Source organism: Apus apus, chromosome 11 (genome assembly GCF_020740795.1).
Source record: "Apus apus isolate bApuApu2 chromosome 11, bApuApu2.pri.cur, whole genome shotgun sequence".
Classification (NCBI taxonomy): Eukaryota; Metazoa; Chordata; class Aves; order Apodiformes; family Apodidae; genus Apus; species Apus apus.
In genome coordinates, this window is record NC_067292.1 from 13,549,498 (window position 1) to 13,572,645 (window position 23,148).

At 46.5% G+C, this 23,148-nt stretch overlaps 2 protein-coding genes across 2 annotated transcripts in view; both read right to left on the reverse strand.

The window, feature by feature from the left end:
• ZNF423 (zinc finger protein 423) overlaps positions 1-23,148 on the reverse strand; it is a 920,137-nt gene that overhangs the window by 512,806 nt on the left and 384,183 nt on the right. The gene's annotated exons all lie outside the window — the stretch shown is intronic.
• CBLN1 (cerebellin 1 precursor) lies at positions 18,288-21,014 on the reverse strand. The gene is made up of 3 exons (XM_051629065.1): positions 20,733-21,014; positions 20,410-20,529; positions 18,288-19,229 (listed from the first exon to the last, which is right to left on the reverse strand). Exons 1-3 carry the CDS (start codon positions 20,997-20,999, stop codon positions 19,032-19,034), a joined length of 585 nt encoding a protein of 194 aa, XP_051485025.1. The 5' UTR covers positions 21,000-21,014; the 3' UTR covers positions 18,288-19,031.

Here is a 23,148-nt window from a genome sequence, read left to right on the forward strand (position 1 = left end):
CAGACAACTTCACCTATCCAAGAGACAAAAGCTTGCTCTTAGGACTGTGAGCCAGTGGAAACCTCCATGTTATACATACAACTGGATGCAAAAGTGTACAGCAAAATCCTTCACACATTAATTGGGGGGAGTTCATTTCATCTATCCATTTTACTTGCCAGAAACTGTCACCAAAAAAAGGAGAGTGAAGTTTTTCTCTCAGACTCTCATGCCTGTTTATCTCACATAAAACAAGCCCAGCTACATTCCCTTCAGCTGAGAACAACATCCACAAAGCTGGAAGTTTTGTTTGAAACAGGAGACATTTTTTCCTATTTCCATGCAGCTGTGTAGTCATTTACGCAAGGAAAACACTGGAGACAAAGTAGGTGTCAGACTTGGTAGCATTTTACATGCATTTTCTGACACAAGGCAGACAAGAGAAACGTGCACACAAGGCATTTCCCTTCAAGGACTGGCAAGCAAGAACAGCAAAAAACAGAAAACAGTGTAATTATTAGAGAGTTACCGAATACCGCTTGTCCTTAAAAAACACAATTATCACCCTTAGCATCAAGCATAGAAAAACACCACCTAAAAAGCAATATTTTCCTTAAGTGTTCTCACTCACATTGCATAAATCTCAACATACATGACTGACTACAGAATAATGAGTAATGTAAATCACACAGAATAACACTACCTAACGCTTACAACTGGGACTAAATACACCTATTTTTTTCATATGCCTTTCTCTGCCAATTATGTTGAGCATGACAAGGGCTTTCTACCATAATCTGAACCCACCTTCAGTGTTCCAGTGTTTTGACTAAATAGGTTCTCAAGGATACCAATTAACTGCCTCTGCCCTACAACTATAACAAATACACCAACTGAAAATTACATTATTTCTGAACACAGGATTTCTCAAAATAAGAAATTTATTAGTTTAAATATTCGTAAGAAAACAGAGCTTTTCTAAATGGGTAAAATACTCCAGCTCTTTTTCATAACCAGAATTTAAAGTAACAACTCATTTTTTCAACTCAAACTATTGTGGCTGTTTTAATCCTCTCTACACATCTTACAGCTTCAAACAAACCAGACTGACTGACCTCTCTAATATAAAAATCAACTATTTGAATACATGAAAAGCATTTAACTCCAATTCCCTGGTTTTCTTGAGGAAACCGCTGGGCAACTACAGCCCATTTTGATGAGTATTTTTAAATGTCATCTTTGACAACCTGCATTATTCACTGAAATTCTCTCCCCCTGCTTAACAAACATTGTGCCAAAGGAAAAAATGAGCTCTTTTAAGTAAGACCTTGGACAAAATCTGAAGCAACTTGAAAGTGTTTTAAGTTTGTAAGTATAATGCCTCCAGTAGACAAGAATTAATAGGTCACAGATCTGCTAATGCCAAGCCAAGAAGTGACTGACCCTTTTTTTTTAAGTGGTTCTCTGTGTTGGGATTTTTATCATCCCTGACTTGGGATTCAGAAGATTATAGATACAATTTTCCATGCAGCAAAGCCCAGTGTTATCCCCCTAACAGACAACACTGTTGAGGTCCCTAATTTAGGAAAGTAGTTACCCTAGAAACTCTAATACCAGGGAGAAAGAGCAAGACATCTGCAAAGGCCAAGTCAGATAGTCCCCACACAAGAGAGCTCCCATGCTTATAATCCAGGTGTCTTAGATAACCAAGGCAGATGGTCTCATCCAGCCCAGGATCTCAACTATCCTCCCCTAAAAATCCTGAGGCAATCAGTTTTGTGAATAATTATTTCTACTTTAGCCTAAAAAGTGTACGTTTATCAAGGGCACTCAAAGAGAACAGCTAACAGCACAGCTGCCTCCCAGAATCACAATTATTAAAGTCTCCATGTATATAACATACACTCACCAGCATGTCCGGGAAGTTTCTGAACTCACAGACCTGACTGCTATCTCTGGACACCTTTCCCACCCAAGTCTCTTCTACAGTAATACAAGGATGAGCTCTCGTGGAGCATCTCTCCCTTGTTACAGACTGAAAGCACACTCCTCTGCTGAAACAGTAACAAACATGGAAAACAACAAGAGCCTTTCTGTACACTTAAACAGGTGACCAATCAAGCCCTAAACTATAAGCCTCCTACCCCTGTTACCTGCTTGGAATGTGACTACAGATAGTTTTGTTTTCACATGTTAAGACACTATTTTAAGAAGCAGGCTAGGAAGAACGGCTGTCCATATCTGCATTCTCTCCAAAGGGAAAAGAGTGGAATATCTACACTTAAGACAGTTACTTTAAGCTATTTCTTATTATTACAATAGAATAAAACAACTATAATATCTGTAAGGTTTACACTCATCCTGTAACCATGCTGAAGAATAGCTTCAACCTTTGAAAGAAACTGCAGCACGAATGTCTGTTTTATCCCAGAGTTGTGTCTGAGCAGACTATTAGTAGAATACTAATAATGCTACAATGGCTACCCTTTTTCCTCTCCTTCTGCTTTTATGCCATTGCCAATACCTATCCTTCCCCTGGTGCTGTCAGCTGATGCCTGTCTCATAACTCTCAGGATACCATTAGAAGAAAAAGAAATTAAGTTCAAATAAAACTGCCAGGTAGAATTCAACATGATGAGATTATGGGTAAAGTTGTTTTCTGAGGTAGGCACATACATGCAGAGTTATACTGCTAATGACCTACAAAACTTGAGATACTAAAATGTAATTACTATATTAATAAAGGTAAGGGAAGAAATACTAAAGCCCCTCTCTCTTTCTAGTAGCTCTGATTTTTAATAGCAAGTAACAACTAACTTCATGTTCTCTATAAACTTCCAGAGGACAGTGTTTGAAGCACCATACATTACACTGTGTTTACATGAAATCAACAGGTGTTACAAAATCTTTGCAACACACCCATATGACTAGCAGGACATTTAGTTGGGCTTTTGCAAATCTCAGTAAGCATTCTTATGTACACAGTTGCATTTGTGCAATCCCCTTGTTTGCCCTTGTGCAGTAAACCTAAAAAGATAAGGAGCTGCAACTGTTGGTCCCATGAGTAAAAATGAATCAAAACCTGGAGAAGATGCAAGAGATACTGCACAATGATTACAAGGAAGTCAACAAACAATTGCAAGCCAGACAAGTGAGAATAGATGAGTACTTCATTATGACACCAACAGCTTTAATTTATCAGAATTGTTTAGGTGCCTTTGTGAAGCAAATGAAGTTGTTTAACACATAACAGAAAAGTTATCTATGCCATTATTTATATCACATCTTAAAACCACAGTCAGATCCTTCTCTCTGATTGGAGCAACTGCTATCACCATCACAAACAACCAGGTCCTTAACTAGCTGCTTCAAGAAAGTCAAATAATGAAGTGCCACAAAGAACACACATTTTCTGGTCCCCAAAGCAGCACTTTCAATGAGTTAGAGGAAACAGCTATGTCTCAGAGAAGCTTATAAGGCTGTAACTGATGTTTCATTTGCTTTAAGAATTTGTTTTCAGTTTGGTATATAATACAAAGCCTTCCACACAATCAGGGTTGGAGCAAAAACAGCACAAAAACACTGAGAAACAACCACCTTTGTTCTCACACATACCTAGATAAAATGGGGGAAAGCCTAGAAATACCTATACACTTGTCCTATCTTAAAGGAATCCAACCCATCAACATTTTGTTCAAAAGGCTTTTTACCATGTCGACAGTTAAAACTAACAGTTCCACTGAGCAGTAAGTGGTATGGTGGTAAGCAATGTTAACACAGGCATGCATGCATCACATGCATCTTAAGAACAGACCACATTTGCAGATGGCTCAAAAGCTGTCCTGGTGAAGAGAAACCATCTTACAAAAACACTACAGCAAAGCTAGTAAGAAAACTTCAAACATAGTATGTGTCAAGTTAAAGAACCTACGCAGCAATTTCAGCTTTCGAGAAAGTTGGGCCAGCTGACAGTTAGTCTGAAGACTGGACCACAACAGACAGAGGAAATCCTGCATGTCTTCCCACCCAAAGAAATATGACTAGTGGGAATTTCAGTGCACAAACAACTAAGGACTAGACCTTGTAACTGTATTAAAACACTGTTATGCAGTAGTCGTGGAGAAGCAGGTATCAAAAGATGAAAGGAAATCTAAGTAAATCTGGGAAGGCAGGTAAAATTGGCAAATGGTACATAAAACAGGAGCTGGTGGAAAAGGGTGACTGGCAATTGAGATACAGGAGAAACAAAAAAGTTTGAACATTTATCAGGGGATTTATATGAGGTGATTTGCAAAAATATCTCTACATTTATAAAAGGCAAGGATTTATCTTCCATTATTTTCTTTGTGTGCTTATCCATAGTTTTAAAGACTGTCAGTTTTGGAGACTGTATCATGCATATTAGTCTTCCAACATACCAAAACATTTTTTTTGACCTTTCCTGAATAACAAAAGGTATTTTTTACATCATTTAGTCTGATCCACTGTAATTCCTCATCTTTTTCACCATCTCAGCTACCTTACAGAAATGGGGCATGCTCCCCATAGCACCCCTATTTCAAAGAATGAGCAGAATAAACAAACAGATGCTGGTAACCTTAGCGATTCCCCAAAGTCACTCAGAAATTCTATCTTAAATGCCTGGAAATTTGCAGTTGCTCTCACAGAAGTCAGAGAGCCAGCACTTTTCACATCAGTATGTTCTCTGAGAAAGCTTGAAACATTTGGTTCTGCTAAGTCAGGCTGATGTACTTGTCAAGCCCAAAAGAGAGTGTTTGTGGCATTAAGCTCACTGTTGAAACCTGCTGTCCGTTGCTTCCTGTTGGCTCTATGAAAGCATAGCTTTGTCTCTCCTAGTAATGGAGGTACTGCTTGAAAACCTAAGATCTAACTAGCTAGTATAAACTAACTTTACATAAGCAGTTACAACCTAAACAAAGTTTGAACAGTACACAGCCTCTGGGTACTCTTGCCCCAGTAAGATGTTTTGAGTTTAAACTTAGATGTTTTTATTGCCTTTGGAATGCTGAGTTTAACTTTCAGTCCCACTGGTACAACTCCAGGAAGAGACTATATTAAATTTTGCTGTTTGTGAAGGAGTGTGCCTGCCTTCTATTTGTTACCAAGCATCTAAGCCATGTAATAAAGCTGAGCTGGTTTCATTTGTATACAATATGCACTTTATTATGGCTAGCAGAATTCTGCTCTTTACTTCTCTAACCTGACGTAGATATCGTCTCCAATTTCCCTGCTTCTGCAGAACATATAGAAGTAACTCAAACACACAAATCAGACTCCTAAAACAGCACTGGGAAAAGACAACCAAAATTAAATACCCACATTTCTGAAAGCTTAACTAACAATTTGCTTATTTAACAAGGAAAAAGTCTTGAATACCCTAATGTTATTAACATGCATTACCTCTTAGGTGCTTAATATTTTACTAGCAAAAAGCAGGCATTGTTAGGCCAAAGTAGAAGTAACAACTCTGACTCGGGAACAATACAAGACACTAATTAAAAATCCATTGTTTTGTCTGACATTTCTTGTCACTTCCTGAACTGAGTCAGTCCTGAAATCAACAGTTAACTGGGAAGAGTGAAACAGCAAGCCTTCTCTTACAAGTGGCAAGGAAAGATTCACCCATTTCATCACTTCTTTAGTCATGTAACTGGACAAAGCATTCCTTATTTCCAGTGTAACAATCCATAATGCTGCACATGCCCTATCCACATCATTTCAAGGTAACAGCTGCATTATGCAATCACACAGAGACTCCTATAGATGAGAACCCATGCAAATCATCATTTGCCTCAACGAAACAAACTCACAAAGCAACTTATTCAAACCTAAGCAGACTCCAATAACCTGAAAACAGTATTGGGGCAAAAGAATGGTAACCACCACTATGACAAAGCAACTAAACACACTGTCTCTCTTGCTGCAATTTGTCATTATCTTACTGATGTTCCTGAATCAAGATTTCACTCAGCTCTGCTTTTATTCCAAGGAAAAGGTCACAAGCACTCAATATACTAAGCCCATGCCACAAGTTTTAGGTCTTCACTAGTGGCCAAAACAGTTCCACTTTGGGGAAAATGAACAGAGATTATCCAGATGTTTACCTGTTAGTAGCTGCTGCAGCTGGTATAAATTCAGTGCCCAAGTAGAGCATGCAACACTTCATTGGCCTAGGTCTCCACTGCATTATTCGCTTTTCAAGGTGGTATGGAAGGGAACCCTTATGGTTTTCATCACATTCATTACAGGGGAAAAGACTGTGTGATGTAACCTCTACTAACACAGTAAGTTTAAAGGAAACCGTCCTTTTGACTGTTCATTTTGAGATTTGTATTTTCTGAGCTTTTGTGGGGTTTTTTGTTATTTCAAGACAAAGTTTAAAGAGAAAGCTGAGGCTGCTTTTTTTTTAAACACTGTCTCAACAATACAGTTTCTCTTACTCTCTTTAGCCAGAATAAAGTTTGTGATTATCTTCTCTTCCCACAAATCAAAATTGCTTAACATTCTCCTTCTCTTCAGTTCCTAACCTAGTCAGCTAGAACTGGCTTCAATGGGCTTCTCTTGCTAGTTTTGGGGCATCCTCCATCTCTTGGTTTCACTTTTAGACCTTTCCAAAGCTTATTTTTTCCAGAATAGCCTGCAATTTGTGGTTCTGTCCCTGGCCCTTCCTCCTCTTCTACAGTATTTTGAAGTTTAATTTTATACCTTTTATAAGGCTTTTGATTTTATTATGTTTTTGTAACTCCTACTGCTGCCTTTTCTTTCTGCTTTTACAGATATTGATAACATTCTGAATTACATTATACTGCACAGAAATAAAGCTTGCTATAATTGAAACTCACTGTCATCTTCCAGTTTTCACAAGGAATTGAGACTCCCTATGAATGTATTTAAAACTCTCCCTTAATCGTTCTGCTGGACTGATGTTTCCTTTCAGAAAACGAGAACATTGTTCCAGCCTGAAGAAAAAAATATATCGTGAAGGAAAAGAAGAAAAGACCAAGTCATGAAAGCAAAGAGGAAATACAAATGAAAGAGAATTGAGAGAGAATTAAATTCCATAAATGTGAAGGGACAGAAAAGATGGAACTCTAATTGAAAAGAAATAGAGGACTGACTCTACAGAAGAACTAGGTAGATCAAGGAGAGAGAACTTGACCAAGGAAGAGCTGAACTAGAAGACACCTCTCACCTTTTAGCCCTATTCATTATCCACCCTGTTGTCTGTTACCAGTGAAAGGTGAGAGCTGAGAGCCCTTCTGAAAAACATACCCTGGCCACAGTCAATGCTGAAGCTTGAAAGGAAAGCCTCCAGGACCAGCATTGCTCTCAGAAGGTCACACAAGCACTAGCAGGGTGTAGTGATGCACCTGCACAGTCTGTCCAAGGGTCAGAGGAACACACCTAAGTCAGTAAGTCCAAGCAACATAAGCCAGTTCCTGTCCCCAAATCACTGAGAAAAGGGAAGATCTGCACCTAAAGTTTCAAAGTTGTTGTATTCAATAAGCTCCTTCTTTTCCGGTACTCTAAAAGTCTGACCTCTGTGGGGCAACAAAACCATTGCTAAGAGCTGAGCCTGCTGTAGCTGTCGCTCAGTAACCACAATACCCAATACAGCCATCAATAAGTAACCACTGCCTGGGATGACAGACCACAGCCTGCCTGCCCACCCGTGTGCAACCTGGCTGACTCCCTACAGACTTTTACCTCAATTACAGAACCAATTCTTTCTCAATTCATTACTTTCTTTCTACTCCTATACACTATTTTTGAAAACTCATGTTTAGAGAGACTGATTGTACCCTCCACTCATCAATAGGAGTGTTACAGTGTTAAAAGAAAAGCCCACAGTTACAAAATACACTGCTTAATCTACCAGTATTAGCTATTCTGTCATGTGAGAGAGCAACACTTAGAGCAGTGCCAACTAAAAAAGTTGAAAAGGGCACTATTTGCTGCAGTTATTCCCCCAGGTGTGCACAACCTGATTAAAAAAAAAATATGTATTTTAATATTCATCCTTCTGAATTGGATGTTAAAGAGTAAATCCCTTTATGCATCATGGCTGTACTTTAAAGATTAGCTCAGCACTAAAAAGTATTTCCTATGGATAATTGATATATTTTCTACTAGTTGGAGAAAAAAAGAAGAAATATCCCAAGGCATGACAAGTTTGCAGTATAGGTGATATATGATAGTAATTGACATCCTAACAATAGCAGACTATAAAGACACCCTGAAATTATTTTCTTTCCTATTTCTACCCTATCTTGCTATTCCTCCTTTGTTTCCTCAGTAAGCCAGATTTGCCAGCAAGCCAATTTAATCCTCTGGGGATAAAGAAAGTCTTCTGTGTCTAAGAAAAATAAAAACTTCTACTGGTCAAGGACAGAAAGCCCAAGAGGAAGAATTATCTACTGACAGTGAGCTATGGTTTTTTTATCTCTAGGAATGGAAGCAGCAGTATTCTGGAAGAAATCACATTGATTTAGCTAGAATGTAAGGAAGCCCTCTTCTTTTTGATGTATGTTGCTTTCTGGACAAGGGTAGGACAATAGCTTCTATTCCCTGAACAAACTACCTCCTACTGTGTTTTCACTATCATTTAGCAAGTAGTCTTGTATTTTCTTGTTACATTAAACTCTGAACCATGAGAAACTTCATGCTCAGTCATGAATCTGGATAGATGCTAATTTAAGGCACTACCAACAGGGTAATTATTCTGGACTCTCATGCCATGCATAGTTGGGAGAGGGAAGTGTCCCTCTGCTTTCCTGTACAGATGATAAAGTAAACAATGCCAGCCAAACAAACAAGTTTCATTTACCTCCTTGGTAAAAGAGACACAGAAACCAAACCTCAACTATTGCCTATGTTTACAATCCAGAGCAGCCTTTTTTCATCATGTTTGTTACTGCACTTAACAACACAGCAGTATGCCAACCAGAGTCAACCAAGTACTGTTTGAACAAGTAACTTACTAGTTGAAGAATCAAACCTATTAACTTGGGCTAAAATGTAAACACAGAACAAGCCTCTACACCTTCTATGTCTTCTCTTCACAAACACACAACATTTGCCATCTCGTCAAGATCCACCTTAAAAGTAGCTGACTGTTGTCTGTGATTCCTTCTAAAGCCATGTTCAGATTTTTGAAAGGCCACTTTTATCTGCCTGTTTACACATGAACCAATCCTCATCTACTAACTAGCCTGAAGGCATACATGGCTGCTAAGTTTATACTCGAGTGTATTAATTTCAAGAACATGAAGCACTTTCTTGCTTTCAACTAGATAAATGTTTTTCACATCAAGCACATTCCATGTTTTGCAAAACTGTAGGCTTCTCAACAGAATAACTATATACATCAGTACCTACCTCCATGATTTCCTGAGGAACCAATGTGAGATGTGGGTAGCCAATACTTCAGCTGGAATTAACATATTACTGGTTTCCAGCAGAGATCCTAATACTGCATATCAACAGGGTTCTTCTAAACAAGAAAAAAAAATTAAGTTAGCAAAGGAAAAGCACAGCATGAAGAACCTATAAAAGCAGGAGAGAAAACTGGAAAAGACTATGAAAGGAAAGAATTATTTTAAATTAATCTCATAGATGACAGAAAGTAGATATTCAAAGGCAGCCAGAAATCCAGTTAACATGGCAAAGATTTCCTCTTGATTGACAAGTCTGAAATACTGGACTTTGAGAATCAAGATTACTAAACCAGTTAAAACTGAAAAGCTTCACAACTTGTAGAGGAAACTCAGCAGATGAGCAACTGCATCAGAACAAATGTACAAAAAATGTCCCAACACATACAGGACTGCACTTCTACAGCACACCACCAAAGCTCCTGGCAAAGATGTCAAGTGCTGTGGTAAAGGATTTAAAACTCTCCTTCAAGTGGCCATGCATTGCCTGACTTCATCTTGCTTGCTCCAAGGTCTCTGAAGCGCTTAGTGCTTCCCATTTCTTAAGAGTTCCTTTGCCTCAAGCTTGCACAAATGCTTCCCTGCTGGACAGATGCAGAAAGAACTGTCTTGCATTCTTCCTCTGACCCTCAGAACAGATAGAGGGTTAGCTGCAACCATGCCACAGTAACAGGAGGGAAGTTTCCATGAACTGCAGAGTTAAAGGGCCCAGTGAAAAGCTTCTGCAACAGACAGGAACTCACTCAGCTGCACTGTGTACAACAGCCTTTGGAAGTACTTACTAGACACTAGGATAGATACAGTAAGATGGAAACACAGTCTGGTATGATATGCTGTCACCATTAAGGCAGGATGCAACAGATATATGTAGAAAATATAAAATATATTCACACAACTTCAAATTAAGAGAATACACGCGAAGCAAACCTCAGTGAAGGGCCCTCCCTTCTTCAGAACATGCTGACATTAATAGCACTGATTGCATCAGCTCCTAATTATATCAATTTAGAAACAATACCCCAATGTTGTATTTGCAACATCTTCCAGCTTTGCTCAAAACACTTTGCAATAAGGGGAACATTAAAAACACGCTTAAACATTAAACTAAAATTATTATCCTGCAGTTAATCCATGGTTATACAGGACTCATTTACCTTTCCAGCTGCTGAAGTGTAACCCAAGGGATTTGGCTGCATTACCACTCTTATTAGCAAAAAGCAGTCATGACCAAACCTGTGGGTATAGACTAGTTGGCCTGGAGAACCCAAGTATCAGTTAACCTGGTTTCAGAGGAGTCAATACTACCTTACACTATCACCTTCTCAGCCACCAAAAGACAAATGTGTCAGAAAACAACTATTTCTGTTCTTGATATTGTGCTCTCCACTTTTTTGCATGTCCATTCACTTTGGTCTTAAACCAGTTTCAGACCAATTCAATCCCACAGGACAAGTATTCAAGTCTTAAGTACCACCTAAAGGACTGCTCTAGACAGACATTTCCTTATAAAAATCATCTACCACTTCAAGAGAGAATTGTAATACGTTATTCAAACAAATTCCTTACTTGTTATGTTTCTACATTTTTAATGATTTTTCTTCTTTTTTCTGCATCTTTAATAAAAATACTTTAGGCAATAAAAGACTGTCATTGTTTTGCCAATTGATAGAGCTAACAGAAAGGACACAGATACCAACAAAACCAGTAGGCTTATTTTACTGTCAATTTCAAGGTAATACAAAGATAAGACAATCCATTTAGTCAAGAAGATAAGTTTATTATACTCTAGTTCTAAGCAGCAAAGAGAATAAGCAGGGTAATGCACCTAATCATTACCGTATAAAGTTAACTACGGTGATCAAGAAACAGACATCACCAACTGCCCTAATCATACACAGTCGACAGGGAGCCCCGGTTGCAGCAAGGGTCTGGAGAGCCCTTCCCAGCAACTGGGAAATCCTACACAGTGCATCCCCTCATAGATGAGCTCTCCAAAGTCACTGCAACAGGGTCCAGCTTTTATGTAGTTCAATAAACAACTCTCAAAACTTCAAGTACAGAAACATCTGGTGTCACCCTCCTGTTAGATTCCACCCAATGCCTGGCCAGGGCTCAAGGAGGAACCTAACAGAGTATTTCTATCTATTTTGGCTTTGAACACATTCTCAAGAAGGCTAGATGTCCAGTTTCACAGCCTTGCAACATGCTTCTAACTAAAGAAAGGTCTGCTAGTTCCTGTTAAACAGCAAGCACTTCAACAAAGCTTTATAGATTGGCATCTATATACACTCATACTAAAATAAAGAACATATTGCATATGCAATCAATACTATGCACATTAGATATATTGCTGGGTTGTGAGACTCATCTAGAGGTCAACTTGGGTTCAGGGCCTGTTGTTCAGGCAGGACTCAGTACTTCAGTCATAGAACTAGAACAGGTTATGCACCCAAAGCCCTAGACTGATGGAACCTAAAGCGACCATCACAAGGTACCACTGGACAGCTTTGACCCTGTGACAAGACAGTTATTTAAGAACAATACCCTAGGCACCTTAAGTTTTGGACAACCATGTCCTTCTACAATGTATTTGTCATGGAAACTGTTAAATGCCTCCACAGTTATTCAGAAATTTTACATGATCTTGAAAACAAGGCCAGAAGAACTAAATTGTGTTAGGCAAGGCCACAGGACACAAGAAAATAAAACAGGAGAAGCAGCATGGATGCGTTTCTTGCAAAGTTCTAGTTACCCAAATAATCCTTGCCTCACACACGTGCAGCTGCTGTTTGCAACATACTGAGGTAACAGGGCTCGGACACATTTCTTTAACAGAATTGTTTCCTGGCTTCTGCCATCACATCCCACAGGCAAATTAAGTTGCAAGAATGTGCACTGCAACACAGCTATGCAAATTTATGTCAGCAGAAAAATCTCATTTAATGACCCACCGGAATTTAAAGCCATACATTGAAAATTGAGCCCTGGTCCCTCTACCTTAATAATGAAAGATCCTCATCTTCCCATTATACAGGGCAGCTGATTTTCCTCACTGTATCTGTTCAAAGCCCTTTGCAGTCAATGAAGTCTTCATATATACCAGGAAAATAAATTACTTTCACAGGTCAAAAAGTTACATTAAGCCTTTGTGTCACGACTCACTGATGTCTTATCTCAGTCTGGGAAAACAATTTAATTCTGAGTTTTGTCAGAAATGTGTAATTTTTTTATGTATGCAATAAGCTAAATGCAAAGCTGGTAAATTTATGTATATTAATGGTGGTGAATTACTAGCAGGGCTCTCAATTAGCTTAATCAAGGCACAACAGGGACCTGCAAATATTGCAGGAAACTCAGTGAAGATCTCTGCTCGATACATCACTGCAAGAAGTTGGCCACATGACAAACCACACAGCTACCTAAATTACTATTTCTGTTACATGTACAACTGCTGAGCCTCATTGCAATGCTCTGGATAGAACTGATCCTGCCATTTCAAAAGAGGGGTTCCAAAACTAGAGATTGCAGTCCTCTGGGCTGCAAGAACAATTGAGACTTCACAAAGGCTCTCTGAAGATTAAAATAGTGAGATTAATCAGAAATTAGATGAGGGAACAGTAAAACCAAATTAAGGAGAGTGACACCAGAAGCTGCTCTTTCCCCACATATCCACAGAATAACAGTGAAATTTAGCTCTGTTGACAGTTCACTAACATATAGCAAGGTAACAAAACTACAAAAGTGTTCAGAAAGGATTTATGGATTCAGTCAAGAACTCCACATAAGTCCAAAAATTTGGGGAAAACCAAAGTAGGAGGAAGGACTGAGCCACGAAATGTATTTAAGTCCTATAGACCAGACTCTCACCAATTATGAAATCAGGAATAGCACCACATGCACAAGAAAGAACAAAATGCTTCTCCATTCTTTCACTGGAGATTCTCTTTATCAGATCAGCCAGTCTAACCAACATCCTGCAGTGTTTTACATGTAATTTGGAAGGAAAAAACCTGTTTGAGCAGTATGACATACTCATAAATTTTTAAGACTTCATATTTTTATTTGATAACAAGATAAGAAATATAGACATGCTTTGGTGACAGCAACACCAAAAGCAACTACCATGCAATTAGTGGCATGGGATTTTTATTAGCAGAAAAGGTTTCACATTCTGTCCATTTTCACTACCACATTTATCTTTTAAAAAGGGTTTACTACTGACAAAATTGTCAGTCAGTACAGAAGCAGCTCAAGGAGGATGGCCCTGACCTCAATGACCCTGAAGCCCAAAACATCAAAAGCACATTAAAATTTATTAGCATGAACTGCAACAATGAAATGGGAATTTCCACCATAGACTAGATAACTATTAATGGCAAACAAAGCAGGAGCCCTCCTGCAGTCGCCTAGTCCTTGAATGCATTGTAGAGACAAAAATAAAAACAGCACTACTGCTGGATGTCTCTGGCAAGAAATTTTCAATGCTTCCAGTTGGAAATATGACTAAAGCTGATGCACTGATACTTCTTCTAACACACTGTACACAAAGACTGCTAACACAAATAACAAGTATTCACAATTTCTGCCCCTAGACACAGGGACCAACTACTGCTAGCCTTGCCCAAGCCCTCTTTTCCACAGGAAAGCACACAATTTGCTCCACTCTCCAGAAAAACACAAGGCCCCTTTTCTTTCTGAGCAAGCAAGAAAGGCCTTTTGGCAACTCTCAGCTGGCAGAGTGTGCCATGCTTTCCCCACTGACCCTGCCTGAGGGGAAGCAATAAAACTAGTTCTGCAAGCTCCCACCCTCAAGACTCCAGCATACGGGGGTTCTCACAGAACCTGAGCCTTTCCCCTCTCCCCATGCACAGGCCACTGCCTGTGCCTTCAACAAAACACACTGACCCTCCCAGATCACCTTTCCATTTAAAGTTGAAAGGACAATCGCAGAGATGACTCTCAGGGACACTGAACCCAGATGAGGTACACAAGCTGCTTTCAACTTCACGGCTCTCCCCTTGCCCTCACAGTACCGTCTCCACCCTCCCCGCCTCTAAAATGCCCCCTGGTGCCTGGCTCCACCCTGCTTACCTGTTGCGGTCCTTCTCCCCGGTCCAGCCAAGGCTCTCCAGCACTTGCGGGTCTCCATCTACCCCTCCCGGCGAGGCGCTCCCTGCCAGGGGCGGCACGGCCGCTGCCGTCCGAGATCCTGCAGCTCGGCGAGCGGCTCCCGCTGATCCCGGAGGAAGGCGCAGCTCTCCCCCTCCGCTCGGCAGCGGCTCTGCCTCCGAGCCGAGCCCAGCCTGCCTCCGAGCCGAGCCTGCCGCCGCGCAGCCGCCGGCGGGGCTGGAGGGAGCCGGCTGCCCGGCCATGCACGAAGCCCTGCCTCTGCTGGCTCCTCGGGAACGGCCTCTTTCCAAGCGAACTTATTTAGCTTCGAGCTGTAGCTGGGGGGTGGAAGAGAAAAAATTACGTTTTGCAATGGGGAGTGTGCATTACCCATTTCCAGAGTTAACTGCATTTGACTTTTTCTTATCTTGGACCAAACTCGCCATCTCCTACTGGAGTTGTTTATCTTTACATTCACACCATTTGTGCAGAAGCGAGTAGGTCTGTTTCTCCCTTTCCACCCCCTCACCCCTACACGAACTCCCTAAAAACCTAACAATTAAAAATGTGGATATTTTTTCCCTTAATTCCCCTACATTGTATAATTATATTCACATTAGAAATCAATCAACTCCGGTCATTACCATTAGTGATACGCTCATAAACCAAACACTAGTCACACTAATGAACTGAATGAAACATAATTTCTTGTTGTGTAAACTGATGCTCAACGCTCATCAGCAATAAATTCAATCAGACATTACTTACATCAGCTGAAAAACACATTAAAGCTGGGTAAAGAGCGGTAGCCGGTCCCGTCTGGGGAAGCGCGGGCCCGTGCCCGGGAGCAGGCTCAGCAGCACCAGCAGCCGCGGGGCTCGGCAAGAGGCAGCCGGAGCCCTGAAGGGACGCGGACCCCCCGAGCGACCCCTCGGTGGCGAGAAGCGAGGAGACCCCGGCAGGAGCGGGCAGGCCCAGACCCCGAGGAGCAGGCCGGACAGGCCGCCAGACCCGGCTGCCCCCGGCCCAGCGCTCGTCATTCCCAGCAGCGGCCCGGCTGCCCCGCCTGGGCCTCACGCAGCCCTGTCTCCAGCAGCTCCGCTGGCGGTGCCCGGGCGCGGCCCTTACTGCCCGGGCGCGGCCCTCACTGCCCGGGCGCGGCCCTCATTGCCCGGGCGGAGGCCGCGGCCGGCTCCGCCGCTCGGGATGGCGCCCGCGGGCGCAGCCGCCGAGGCCCAAGGGCGGCCGGGCACAGCCGGCCCTGGCGCACTCCCCGCAAGGCACAGGCCGCCGCTGCCCCCGGGGCGGGTTCCCGTCGGCTTGGCCGCCTGCGGGGACCGTGTTCTCCGCCCGACAGACGCCCGGGGCGCTGCGGGTCGCCAGGCCCGGCGCCTCACGCTCAGGAACAGGCGTCGCCCCGCGACCGCACGTGGGGACGGGCCCGAGCGCGGGCGCTGCCGCTCCGAGCTGTTCCGCGGCCCTGCCCGCCCGGCCGGGGCAACGCCGGCCCCGGGGCGCTCCCTCGCCCCACCGGGCACGGCCCAGCCCCGCTCACCCCTGCCGGCCCCGCCTTCACGGCCCCGCTGCCCCTGCTGCCCTTCCCGAGGGCTTCCTCGCCGCCTTTCCCGCTCAGGGCCGCCCCCCGACCGCGGTGGGAGACGGGGATAGAAAGTGTTTGGGACGGTTTTTTGTTTTTTTTAAACACAACGCGTCCGCTGAATAAAATCCCCTGGCAGCACAGCCCCCACGCACAGCCCCGCGGCTGCCCGCACATCCTCCCCTTCGCTTGCAGACGCCACGGAGGGGAAGCGACCGGCGGAGCCGGGACAGGGAGGCAGCAGGGCCCGCCCGCCCCTCCGGGAGCGGGTGCGGGAGCAGTAACCGGCCCCGGTAAAGGCTCCCAGGCCCAGCGCTGCGGCCACGCGCCACGGGAGCTTCGGTGTGGCAGCGACTTTACCTCCAGAGCGGGGATGTCACGATGCTCTCTCCTCCCCGGGGTCCCGAAGTGGCCTGGGCGCGGTGCCCACGGGAGCCTAACCCGGGCTAAGGCGCCTCGTGAGCCTGGCGGGGCAGGTTTTTCGAGGCGGCCTTTTGTAATAGACGCAGAGCGGTTATTGGCTGCGATTGGGGGTAATGAAATTTCCAGCTGCACCATATTAACGAGACCCGCACCATCAGGGGGGGAACTTTCAGCTGAAGGTGGCGAGTTGTTTGGTTCTCGTTAAGGAGGAGGGGGGGGAAGACAAGCATCAGCATCACCAGCCCCCGCACCTGCGGCGCTTGGCGGGGCAGCCCGGCCCCCTCAGCCGATCGGTCTCTAGGCGGGTGAGGGCACAGGCCGTTCTCTTGCCACCCGGTGATTTCTGCTTCCTCCTCTTTTTTGGCTAACCTTGCCCCCCCGCCGCCCCGCAGGAGGCCGGGGCGGCTTCGCTGGCTGGTCTGAGCGCTGGAGCGGGAGCGGGGCCGGGGAGCCTGGGCCGGCCTTGCGGGGTGACGGGCGGGGGACGCGGGACGGGAGCTGTTCAAGGCTTCAGGCGAAAGTAATAAAGTGTCTCATATGAAGGGAGGAGCGTGCAGCCCGGAGAATCCGTTGTGTGGGTTGTCTTGGGCAGGTTATAACTCCGAGTGACAACAACCCGACTGCCTTCCGTTATTAACCCTTCTTCATCAATCTCAATCGTTTCCTCGTAAGGCTCCTGCCCAGCGGCAGCAGGTGCCGAGGGTCCCGATGAACTCCTGGCGAGTTGCTGGGGGGGCTGCGGGGCGCGAATCGCGACACGTGCCAGTCGGGAACCGCGGGGGGGAGGAAGGAGCGGCGTTTTGTCCCCGTACCCGCGGGTGGCAGAGGAGCAGGTGGTGACACACGGCTGATGTGTTTCGCTTGGAGCTGAAGGGCCGCGGCCATTCCCGGCTCCGGCAGAGCTCGGGCCGGCCCCACTCCCTGCTGTCCGCCCTTCCGCGGAGCGGCGCGGAGCGCGGCGCAGCCCGGCAGGGCCGAGCGAAGGCCGGGGCCAGTAAAGCGTCCTCGCCGCCCCGCGTGTCTGTTTCTAGAGCAGAACCTGTGAATAAAGCGAAGAACGTTGCTTATTGTGCTCTTATTAACCCCCCCCACTAGAGCTAATGACATTCCTTGCCGGGACCCGGCGATTCCCGCGGCCCCGCCGGAGCCGCAGCCGGGACGCGGAGCAGCCCCGCGCCCGTCGCCGCCGCGCCACGCACACAGCCCACGGGGTCGTTTCACCGGTTTATTTCACGTTAAAGTTTTGATACAATCGAAATCCTCGTACGCACCTTTTAATAAAAGTAGTAATCTCTTCGAGTACTGCAAAATTATAGCATTTACATCTTTAAAAGACTGTAAACAAAATAATACTAGCAAATAAATAATACTAGCATCGAAGTTATACATCGTCGGGTGTTTTCAGGCGGCCGTATAAAATGCGATCTGGTTTCTAGAATATAATACAGACAAATGCTATAAATAAGTGGATATGAGTTGGCGGGAAACTTCCTAGCGAGGAGGCCGCCTAGGCTGCCGGTACTGCTGGCGGGGCTTGCGCGCCCGCGCTGAGCCGCGGAGCCCCGCGGAGCCCCGCGCAGAGCGCCGCGGGCGGGCGGGGCTCCGCGGCCTTGGCCACCCCTGCGGGGCGTCCTCGTCGGCTCCGATTGCAGCTCCGGGACCGCGCCGGGCCCCCTCCCCCCCGCCTACCTGCGCCGAGAAACCTCCTTTCTGCTTCAGAAAAATAAAAGTCCCATTTAAACTTTATTGAATTAAAGCAAAAATTAATTTTCGATATTCACACATATATTACAGAGTAAAAGTTCAATATACTTCCTGGCGTTTAGTTGGGCCACATTGTACAAGAGCAAAACAAGCATCAAAACATTTAGCAGCCTTAAATTTCACAATCACTCAGTGTTACATAGAAATATTTAAATACTCTAGTCAGCCTTGGCTGTGAACAGTTCTTCGGGTAGAAATTCTTCCTTTTGCCAGCGAGTACACAGCAAGAATTGCATTTTCCCTTCCATCATGGCATCCATGTATTAAAAAATACTTTGCTTTTTTTTTTTTTTTAAGTTAAACTCAAATAAAGAGTCAAGACTAACATGTTTTAAAAACAAAACCACAAAATATGCTGAAAGGACAATGAAAATACCTAAAGTCTACTTGTGTGAGGCAGAAACCATGGGGGAACGATGGCAGATTACACCAGTGACACGGAGATGGGAACTAATTTTGTGGGAAGAGAGAAGAATATAAATGGGGGTTTGATCAATTTTAGTGTCTCCCGCCTGTTGGCTGCAATACAACAAAAATAAGTAGTAATTCTTCAAAGCAGATGTACACAAATCTAAGCAGGATTTAGCTTCTTTAATATTTGAATGTAAAAAGTCTGCTGTCCGCCACTCTTTAAACCCAGCCATGACTTGGGAATTCATTTGAGATTCTGACTTGTCTCTCCCTTTTCTTGGATGAGAAGTGATTTAAAGTGGGAACACTAGAAATCCAGAGAATGTTGAATACTTCCAGCCTCCCATCAAGTTTCCTCTCTCCAGTTTTAGATAAGCTCTGTCTCCTTTCTCCATCTGAATCAGGACTCCATTGCTAGCAGCTTCTCGGGTCACATCTTGGTCCCCTGCAAAGGCAGAAATCACTGGCCACCCATTTAGCATCAAACTCACCTAAAGAGCAAGATAAAACAAAGCCCTCTGTCAATTAAAGTCAGACAACGACACCGTCGGGGCTCTACTAGCAGACAAAATGCTTAGTTAATAATAAAAAAAGAGCCTCTTTTGACAGCTGAAACTCCAGCCCTATAAAAATGAAATATCAATCTGCACCCAGCAAAGGTATGTACTCTAAAGGAAGAAGCCTTTCACTGCTGTTCTAGACCAACAACTACATCAAAACACCCGGTGCATATAAAACAGGACATTGATCCTATTTTGAAGAATTTCAATAGAGTGCCTGTGTTTTCAGGCCATGAAAGAGGGCTGCTGGTACTTATTGAAAGATGCCTTTATGTGAAACCTCAGAGACAGCGAGGAGCAGAGCCACAGCCGCTGGTGTCAGGGCGTTTGAAGTGTATTCAAGAGGTAGTTTTCCTTTGTTAGGCAGCAAAGACAACATGTCACAACACAGTCAATGCGCTCTGCTCCCATTAATGATCCCTGAGCTGCATACCCCATTAATACTACACTGCCTGCCCAATCCAGACAGGTGAAGCTGCTCACAGCAGAACGGTGCTGTGCAGCTGCACATTCACCTTTGCAACGTGCATTGCTACACAGATTTCCTCTCTAGGTTATGCTACCTGCCTTCAGGCCGGTAATTTATTAACCCCACTTTGAGGTGCTTCTGCTTCAAACCCCACACAAAAGGTGTGTATAGGACCGCTGCCTACACACACATACAACGCTGTATTTCTTATCGTTACCACGCCACGGACGCCTCCCTGCGCCCCAAATCCCTATGAAACCTTCTGCTACCCGAGAGGCGAGGACCCCATCGGGAGCCGCGGTTCCCCTGGGCTCTGTGCCGGGATGCTCCCCCCGGTGCTCTGCGGCTGGAGGCAGCCCGGGGGCCCGGCCAGGCTGGAACGGGGCGGCAGCCGCCGCCGGGTTATGACCTGCCGTCCCGGGACAGCTCCTGCAGGCAGGGGCCGGGCGGGGAGGCCTGGCGGGGCAGCGGAGCCCGTTGAGCACCGTCCCCTCGGGCAGGGAAACGCCAGGAGGTTTGCGCTCCCGGCAGCGGCTCAGGGGCACGTCCCTGCCCCGCCGCCCCTGGCCCCGCCGGGCCGCGGACCCGGTCCGCTCCCTCCCGCAGTACCCGCGGAGCGAGGCGACGGCGCTTGAGGCTGACCTGGATGGTTTGCCTGTTGTACACTTTCACCACGTGAAAATTAAAACTGTAAATCCCTTTTCTGGGCGAGATAAAAGTGCTCCGCTCCGAGTCGAAGTTGCTGCCGATATTCACTAGTACCTGGAAGGGAAGGGCACCATCAGCACCTCGCCGGGGCCGCCGCCCCCGCGGCCGCCCCCGGCCCCAGCGCCCCCCCCCCTCCCGCCCGCGCCCAGGGCCCCGCGGGGCGGCGCCTCCCCGGCCCGGCCCCGCCAACTTCGCTTCCCCCGCGATGGCGCGCCCGGAGCCCAGCCTCGCCCGGAGCCCGTTCGCACCCGCCCCACCTGGTCGAAGTAGATGATCATGGTGCGGTTGCTCATCTCGGAGGGCTCGTGGTTGGTGCTGCGGATGGCGGAGAAGGCGACCTTGGCGCTGCCGGAGCGCACGGAGATGCCGAGCGCGGTGCCGGTGGGGTCGGAGGTGGGGTTGGAGTCGCACACCACGAGGCACTTCCCCTCCAGCACGATGGGCTCCGTCTCGTTCTGCCCGCACGCCAGCCACGCCGCGCCCAGCAGCAGCCCCAGCCTCAACCCCAGCCCCGGGCCCCGCATGGCGCCGCGCTCCCTTCGCTCCGCGCCGCGCCGGGCGGCACGTCCGGGCTCCGCTCCGCTCGCTCCCTGCCCCGCCGCGCTCTCAGAGCGGGGCCGAGCGCGCCCCGCCGGGTGGGAAGCGGCCGCGCGGAGGCACGGGAGCGCCGGCACACATAGCGCGGGGCGGCGCGGGGCGGCGCGGAGCCGAGCGGAGCCGCCCGCCGCGCCGGGCTCACGGAGGCGGCGGGAGGCGGCGGCGCTGCCGGGGCTGCCGGCGAGCACAAAGACGGCGCGAGGCGCGGCCCCGCCTCCCCACCGGCCCCGCGCTGGCGTCAGCGCCCCGTGCCCGCCCCCGCCGCGCCCGGCCCAACCGGCGCCCGCCGCGCCCCGCCGCCGCCAATGGCCGCGCAGTCCGTCCGCTGACACCGGGCGCCGCGGCGTTTGTTAGGCGGCGCGGGAGCCGGTGCCGAGCAGCCGTCCGCTCCGCGCAGCACCGCGCAGCGCAGGTAGGAGCGCCGGGGCGCGGCGGAGTTGGGTCGGCGCGGCGCGGCGGGGGGCGCGGAGCGGAGGGGCAGAGGCTGGTCGCGGGCCCGGGGGGCGGAAGGGGAACACGGCGCCTCGCTTGGCTCCTGCGCCGGGAAGGCTGGAAGGAAACGGGCTGCTGCGCGGCGGGGCCAGGGCCGGTCGCCTCCCGGCAGAAACGGCATCTCCGGGGTGCTCGGAGCCGCCCCTCCGCGCCGGAGATCGCCCCGAGGGACGGGGTGCACAGGCTGCCCTGCCCGGGGGGGCCCTATCTCCGCTGTCTCCTTCTGCCGCCTCGTTCACGTCCCGGGGAGGAACTAAACGCGGTGCCTCCGGCGAGGCTTCCCCGGTAAGGAACTTTGAAAAGCGCGTAGACACTTTTCTGGTCGTCAGAGCACCCAGCTGTCAGAGGAGGGCACGCCCCGGCTCCCTGCCCTGCCCTGCCCCCGGATGGCTCCAGCTCCGAGCGCCTTTTTCGGGCCCTCGTTCTTCCCTAAAGTGCAAAGATTGCTCTGTCTTGGTGGACATCTGACGAGTGTTCATGCTGGAGGTGCTGTCAAAAAATCATAACCCGGGATTGCGAAAGAAGAGATTTACTGCTGAACTATTGCAAACAAGCCACGGGAACAAAAGGATTTTCTAACTGGCAGATCCGTTTTCAAAATTAAACCTATATTCAGGGATAAAAACTGATACGAAGTTCTTAATATCTTCTCTGGGAAACTCAGTACCATCCAAAACTGGGCTCCAGTGCCAATCGTTATGAGTTTTTTGGTAAAGGCTTTAATTTATTTTACTGTGCTGTTCCAACTGTGTGAATAATAAGATTTTTACCTGGCAATTTTTCTCTGAAAACTGCTACAAATAAAACTTCATTCATATTACTGCCCTGCCAAGTTAAGTGCGTGTATGTCGAGTTGCTCAGACAGAAGGCTGTGGAGTATCAGAGTTGGCCCGGGGATTGGTACTGGCTGGCTCTGAGGGGAAGGGATGTAGTTATAACCAATGGCATCACACCTCAGGACCATGGAAATACTTTGCTCTTTATTTTAGACATTCAGCAGTGAAACAGTCTGGAAACCAATGCAGTGAAAACAAATTATTACAGGGAAAGGAAAGCGGTCAGAAAGGAGCTGGAGAGGTCATAAAACAGAAGGAAAAACTCTGCTGAGGAGTAGAAAATGAGAGAAAACTGTGTGGGTGGAGCTACAACCCAGTAGAGGGTGTGTTAGGTTTTACTTCAAGACCTAAGTTTATGATTTAGAATGTATTATTACTGCTGAGTTGAGTTTCAAGTCAGAATCAGAAACTTTTTTTTTTCTTTTTTTTAAATATTTCTAAATATTTCTAAGGGGTACTAGTGAGGCTAAACCAAATAAAAATCAACAAAGATGAGCATTTTGCATTGCTGTTGGTATTGGTGAATGACATGGGGAAAAGGAAACTGCCTTTTAAAATTTTTGAGTGCTTGGCTGTCTCTTTTTCCAGCATACATGACTTTTTAAAAAAAATACACCAGTTTCTCATTTAAGAATACTGCTTGTGTATGACAGAAGTCAATTATCTTGCTCTATAGAACTTTTTATCTGTAGTTTGTTTATCTGAATACAGGAGGGGTTTCCCTCCGGAGCTGGAAGTTGCCTTTCAG

What these genes read in the sequence shown, in the direction of transcription:
- CBLN1 (XM_051629065.1), bottom strand. Translation starts at nt 20,999, where the DNA reads ATGCGGGGCCCGGGGCTGGGGTTGAGGCTGGGGCTGCTGCTGGGCGCG. An exon ending in TGATCATCTACTTCGACCAG is followed by an intron (nt 20,530 to 20,732) that starts GTGGGGCGGGTG and finishes CTTCCCTTCCAG; the next exon opens with GTACTAGTGAATATCGGCAG. An exon ending in ACAACAGGCAAACCATCCAG is followed by an intron (nt 19,230 to 20,409) that starts GTCAGCCTCAAG and finishes CTTGCTCTTTAG; the next exon opens with GTGAGTTTGATGCTAAATGG.